The sequence below is a fragment of the Anoplopoma fimbria genome, unplaced genomic scaffold (assembly GCF_027596085.1).
Source record: "Anoplopoma fimbria isolate UVic2021 breed Golden Eagle Sablefish unplaced genomic scaffold, Afim_UVic_2022 Un_contig_12947_pilon_pilon, whole genome shotgun sequence".
Taxonomy (NCBI): Eukaryota; Metazoa; Chordata; class Actinopteri; order Perciformes; family Anoplopomatidae; genus Anoplopoma; species Anoplopoma fimbria.
The window spans coordinates 1-6642 of record NW_026552795.1 but is presented as its reverse complement, the minus strand read 5'-3'; the positions used below and the strand labels follow the sequence as shown (position 1 = coordinate 6642).

The 6642-nt window shown below is 41.5% G+C and overlaps 1 protein-coding gene across 1 annotated transcript; it reads left to right on the top strand.

Annotated features, from left to right (window-relative positions):
• Positions 1 to 64: 64 nt before the first annotated feature.
• Positions 65 to 1858, top strand: LOC129116194 (intermediate filament protein ON3-like). The gene is given in 9 exon segments (XM_054627204.1): positions 65 to 166; positions 169 to 216; positions 293 to 385; positions 487 to 582; positions 722 to 886; positions 1004 to 1129; positions 1231 to 1451; positions 1554 to 1616; positions 1732 to 1858. Coding segments are annotated over 9 exon segments (1041 nt in total).
• The last annotated feature ends 4784 nt before the right edge of the window (positions 1859 to 6642 follow it).

Below are 6642 nucleotides of genomic sequence, written 5' to 3'. Positions count from 1 at the left end.
ACATCTGACAATCTTCCTTGGTTTTGTGTCTCCACAGGTCTGATTCTTGGAGCAGCAGAACAAGATGCTGGAGACCAAATGGAGCCTCCTGCAGGACCAGACCTCCACCCGCTCCAACATTGAGGGCATGTTCGAGGCCTACATTGCCAACCTGCGCAGACAGCTTACGACGGGCTTGGCAACGAGAAGGGCAAGCTGGAGGGAGAGCTGAGAAAAGTGAGTGCTTGCATGACATGGTCACTAGTTATAATATATACCTTGATATAGTGAGCAGATATTCAAAATGGAACAGATGTACTAAAACCTTGCCTTTTTTCCTTACAGGTATGAAGATGAAATCAACAAACGTGCAGCTGCAGAGAACGAGTTTGTGCTCCTGAAAAAGGTGCGAAAACATCAAGATGGTCATTGAATGCTTTTCTGTAATCCTGTGGTTTAAGACAATGTGGCCAATTGTAACACTTCCTGTTCCTGTTTTTTTCCCAGGATGTTGATGCTGCCTACATGGTCAAGGTGCCACTAGAGGTCAAAGCTGATGGTCTTCAGGATAAGATCAACTTCCTCAGGGCCGTCTATGAGGCTGTATGTATCTATAATGTCTAATACTTCATAATTACATAATCACCATTTGAGTTAAAGCTGATGATCATCCACTCCTTTTGAAAAATCTGATATAAAGGACAAAGAGTTAACTTTTGTGCAACAACCATTGGTTCTGTAGGAGCTTCGTGAACTGCAGGGCCAGATCAAGGACACCTCTGTCATTGTGGAGATGGACAACAGCCGTAACCTGGACATGGACTCTATTGTGGCTGAAGTGCGTGCTCAGTATGAGGACATTGCCAACCGCAGCAAGGCTGAAGCAGAGACCTGGTACAAACAGAAGGTGAGTTAAATGAAAAATTCAGGTTCAGCCCTTTTTCTAACGCCCTTTTATTACACTTTCAAAACCTCTTCCAACCGTGAGGATCATGCTCTTGATGCAACTTATTTTTCATAATAGTATGATGAGATGGAGAGCTCTGCTGGACAGTACGGTGAGGACCTGCGCTCAACCAAGACTGAGATTTCTGAGCTGAATCGCATGATCGCCCGTCTTCAGAATGAGATTGAGGCTGTCAAGGGACAGGTATATGTCAAGACCTTCACATGGATGATGCCTTATTATTTACACACTTCATTGTTTAAGTGGATTTGCAGTTATTAATCCATTAATATCATTTTCCACAGAGGGTCAGCCTTGAGTCTCAGATCACAGAGGTGGAGGATCGTGGTGAGCTGGCAGTGAAAGATGCCAAGCTCCGCATCAGGGACCTGGAGGATGCTCTGCAGAGAGCCAAGCAGGACATGGCTCGCCAGGTGCGCGAGTACCAGGACCTGATGAACGTCAAGCTGGCCCTGGACATCGAAATTGCCACCTACAGGAAACTGCTGGAAGGAGAGGAGAGCAGGTGGGATAAACTTGAATATTTAATGTATTTTAATGGCTGCAGCATTGCAATATTAACTTCATCTCTGAATTAAGTGCTAACTCGTCACTATTCCACCATTAGACTGGCCAGCGGAGGTTCAAACGCAACCATCCATGTGCAGCAGACATCTGGAGGTGGTGGTAAGTTTAAGATTTTATACATCCCCACCATTAAAAGTGATACCTGAGCGAAAATTCTTCACAGACAGATGGATGGATAAGCAATAACACTTACATTTTTTTTTTTCAGGATACTCCAGCTCCAGCTCTGGCAGTGGATTTGGCTATGGTGGTGGCAGCAGCTATGGTGGTGGCAGCTTGTCTGGTGGTTATGGTGGTTCTGTTACCAAGTCCGCAGTCTCATCAACCAGTTCCAGGAGATATTAAAAAGGAGAGCTGTCCCTCTTCCCCTTCAGAAACCCTTGAGTTTGATCTAAATACTGTACCCACTCATGGTGCTATGCAATATAGTTAAGCATGATCAACAATACAGCTCAATAAATTGTGTTACACTGCTACCAGTTGTGTTTCAAGGATCACTGGTGGTTTTTCTTACTCTTTTCTGTTTAACATCATTCAACAAGAGTATCTGAAGGTAAACACAACCTTAGACAAACATCTTTCTTCACTGACATGTAACAAATAAGAAAAAAGATAAAAACATTAAAAGGTTTTGATGGAACATAGCAAGAGACATTTGAAGATCTCTATTGTTTTTTACTGTAGTGCTCTAATAAACTCCTCTGAAATAGTGGTGACATGTTCAGGATGAATAATGTTCCAGATTTTGGTTGAAGTCGTCATTCCTACATTTAATTTCTGTTATAGGTAAGGGGAGCAAGTCACTGACCAGATCCAATCACCTGAGAAATACCAAAAAAATTAATTTGTTTGACTTTACATGTTTACAGTTTCAATTTGAACTGATTGGCTACTAGCTTGTTAGTCTTACTGTTCTGTCAAATGGTTCCATGTTTAGTTTTGCATTTCCCTTCCTTTAAGATAAGCTATGTCGAAAACAGACTGATTTTGTAAAAGCCTTCCTACTAACATGACTGATGAATGTTATAGCAAATTACATCAAATAAATCAAAAATAAAATAAATCTGAGAATTTAAATGTTTGCCTCTCACTCACATTATTGTTGTGATAAATGAAAGAGATAGTTTAGGATTTTTTTCTTACAATAAAAAGTGGTAGTGTAATTTCAATCAGGAGAGACTTCAATAAAATGTAACAATAGTGTATTACACATAAGAAATGAATAATGCAAAGTCGTTGGTGATTGTATGCCACAGCGAAGCCGTCTAACAGAGGGACAGTGATGCTGAGGTCAGACAGGCACAATCCCCCATAAGAGAGAATTATTTTATAGAAATATATAAAATAAGTAACTTACATACTACTGCAGAGAATTCCTAAGCAGAAACAGAAAATAAGTCATGAGAGAAAGGTTATGGGTAAAACTTGTTAGGATGAGCTTGCATGAATTGAAGTTAAGAGGAGTCAAGTAAACCATAGCAAAGGATAGGGTAGGGTCAAGAGAGACCACAGACAAGGATGGGGGGAGGTCCCGATAGACTGCATTGCTGGTCTAGATAGACTGTAGTAAAGTGTGGTGGGGCCTCGATAGATCACGGAATTCATAGCGGGACTCGACAGATCACAGGAAAGGATAGGTGGGGGTCATGTCAGACCGCAGCACAGAATAGTGGGGGGTCATGTTAGACCGCAGAACAGGATAGTTGTGGTCACGCTGCACCACAGAACAGATAGTTGGTCAGCTCTAAGAACACAAAACATAATAACGGGGTAGAGTTAGACCAGAGAGAGATCTGAGGAGTCCCCGGAGACTGGATAAAGTTGAGGACAGTCATTTAAAAAAAAAAAAAAAAAATTGTCTTTTGTTTTTGTTTTTACCCAAGAATGAGAATTCTCACTCTAGACCAGGTAACTTCCGACCAGGAAATGAGAAATTGTGTCCATGGGACCAGGTCAGATTCGGACAGGAAAACTAGAAATTGGGTCCTCTGGACCAGGTTATATTCCAACCGGGAAATGAGAAACGGTCACATTAGACCTGGGAAATGGAAAACTGTCACGTTAGACCAGGAAAATGAGAAAAGGTCACTTTAGACCAGGTCATGTAAGACCAGGAAATGAGAAAACGGTCAAGTTAGACCGGGAGATTGAGAAACTGTCTGTAAGACCGGGAGATTGAGAAACAGTCTGTTACACCAGCAAATTGAGAACATGGTCACATTAGACCGGGAGATTGAGAAACAGTCTGTTAGAACTGCAAATACAGAACAAAGACACGTTAGACAAGAGAATAGTGTGACTCAATAAACAGACAGGAGTGATTTGAATCATACAGTGAATGAGAGAATATCCGCCTCAACAATAGAATGCAAGAAGTAGCTTTAGTGATAATTTAAGGAACATTATGCCTGACTAAGATAATAATGTGCAATGCTATGGGACAAATTAAATGACATGGCAATATTGCAAGACCCTACCTGAAAGTGACACCACCACCAGTTATATGAATGACTTACCAGACCTTATTTAAAGGCTCTACTGATGTTTAATGGAGGTGAAGGCAGAGGATGACCAACGTCCCATTTATCTCAGGGATGTAGATGAGATGCCTTGGTTTGTGGGCAGGAAACAGCCGCTATTCTAAAAAAATGCCCTGACTAATGCTGAGGTGATAAGTTGCTTTTCGTGAGGATCAACTCTAATTGATAGTTAAACCATGATTTAGACACAGGAAGATTACCTGGGGTAAGAAATAGGGAGAAGTGGAGCAAGTAGGGGCCTTAAACATAGGTAGTTAATCATGAAGTTAAAAGGAGCAAAAGAGAGTCTGTACGATCCACAAACAGTACACCCACCTCTGCATTTCTCAAGTGTTTAAGACGTAAAATATAATGCTTAGGATGAAAGGCCAGATCGGAAAATGTGATATCTCTCAATTGGTTGAAGGATTAAGAAGATGTTGTAAATTCACCACATCTGAGCGAGCATAGAAGACAAACAGAAAACAGAATCACCTACTCTGAGTTCTGTCAGCAACACGTGCAATTCAAGAGAGTCATAGGCTGTCTGCTTTTGATAACTGGGGAGAAGCTTAAGCAAACTTTTCAGCAGTCATTTAATGGCCGAATTAGCAAACAAACTAGATGAAGAATGGTCAGAGAAGTTGATAAACTGGTTTATTCTGTTTCATCTTTGGTGACTCCCTGTTTCCTGATTATCGAGACTTTCAAGATTTCTCTCAAACAGAGACTCAAGAAAGGAACAAGAAAGACGGGCAGTCAATTGCATATTGGATGCTTGTTCCCCCTAAAAGTTATTCCACCAACATAGTGTAGCCGGACATAATCCTGCAGTCTGTGATTTAAAGGATAATCTGAAAGAAATAGTGGGAAAGAAAGGAAATTATCTCTGCAAAAGTACCAATAATGTCACAATTGCAAAAACACATACAAATGTGAGGTGTGTAATACATGGTTTAAGACAGATTTTAAAAAAAGTCCCAAGTTCCCTTTCTTTCTCTTTTCATTCGGTGCATCCAGAACTAATACTGCGGACATTTGAACAAAACAAAGGAGAACTAGACTTTGAATGCTTCATATGGATGTTGCCCCATTATGGCTTCATGCTCAAGGACCTCTTGTGGTTGCTTTCTCGAAACACCATTTATTGCCTGTTTTATACTGCCATTGACTGCCTGCTACTCTTAATCACTACTCTTGTATGAACTGTCATATACGCAAACTCAACTTTTTATAAAGTTTGTTTACTTTCAGCACGTTGGTGTCTAGAAAGAGTTTAACCAATTGTAGGTTTTATTCATTGAATGACAACATTCAGCAGTACTGATTGCACACCCATTTGGAGGAGATCCGCAGTCCACTTAGTACACCTTTCTAGTTCGGTTTTTGAAAGGTACTAACGCTGGCTCAAGTTGTAATATTTTCTTATTTTTGATAGATATTTACCTTTAATCCCTTTACTTATAAAACCCCTTCCTACTAGCCTCCAATATAAATTTCACTGCCCTGTGACCAATAAGCAGGCTACTAGGGTTTTACTCATTGAAAGTTTATTTTTCCTTACGTAATCACACTTTCTCTCACTTTCACTAATTTATCACTCGCTCTCTTCCTCTTCAGCCTGTCCAGGTGCAGGGTATGTCACTTCTTATCTTTTGACAACCCCTCCCCACCTGTTTTACAGGTCACTCCTGTCATTCAGTGCTAGAGGCGTGCAGCCTGGGGTGAAAGAGAAGCTGGACAGCAACATGAGAGTCCAGGTTGAAATGACCAAAGAGGATCCTCCCCTTACTTCATACAGACATAAAAGTCGCCAGCTTCTACAGTCAGACACTCAGAGGGACTTGACTTTCCTTTTGAAGACTGCTCATCTTCTGTTTCCTCTTCTCAGAGAGTTGACAACCTTTACCACTGCAAACATGATGAGAAAGTCATATTCAGTCTCTGGCTCTAGCAGCAGCACCAGGAGTTCCTTTGCACCAAATAGCAGCTACTCTGTAAACAGATCCAGTTATGGTGCTGGAGCTGGAGCTGGAGCTGGAGCTGGTGGTTTTGGTTCTGGTATGTCTTCAATGGGTGGTAGTTATGGATTTAGTTCTAGCTAAGCAGGCGGATACATTGCTCTTGCGATTACTGCTGTCCAAGTCAACCAGAGCCTGCTGGCCCCTCTGAATCTGGATATTGACCCATCCATCCAGGTTGTCCGCACCCAGGAGAAGGAGCAGATCAAGACTCTCAACAACCGCTTTGTCTCCTTCATCGACAAGGTTGGTTCCTTAGGGTTCTGTATGACTGTCTTATGTACCATTTACTGTAGGCCTCATTATCTTGTGCAGACGACCTGCATGCCTTCCCTAGCCTACACTTTCTTCTAGCAGCTGTCAAATGTGATTGTTAGTATATAGCACTGTTTACTTAAAGACAATCTGCCCATTTAATGCAAAGCAGACAAAGCAAGACCGCTGTGAATCATATTTGTGTGATGTTGAATCCATCAAAGAGTTACAGCCTCAGGAGCACTCCGGCCTTTTGAAGTCTGAAAACACAATGAAACAACCTTTTTGCTGAGCCCAGAAACTTCAGGAAGGGTCAATCAAGTCAAGCAGCAGT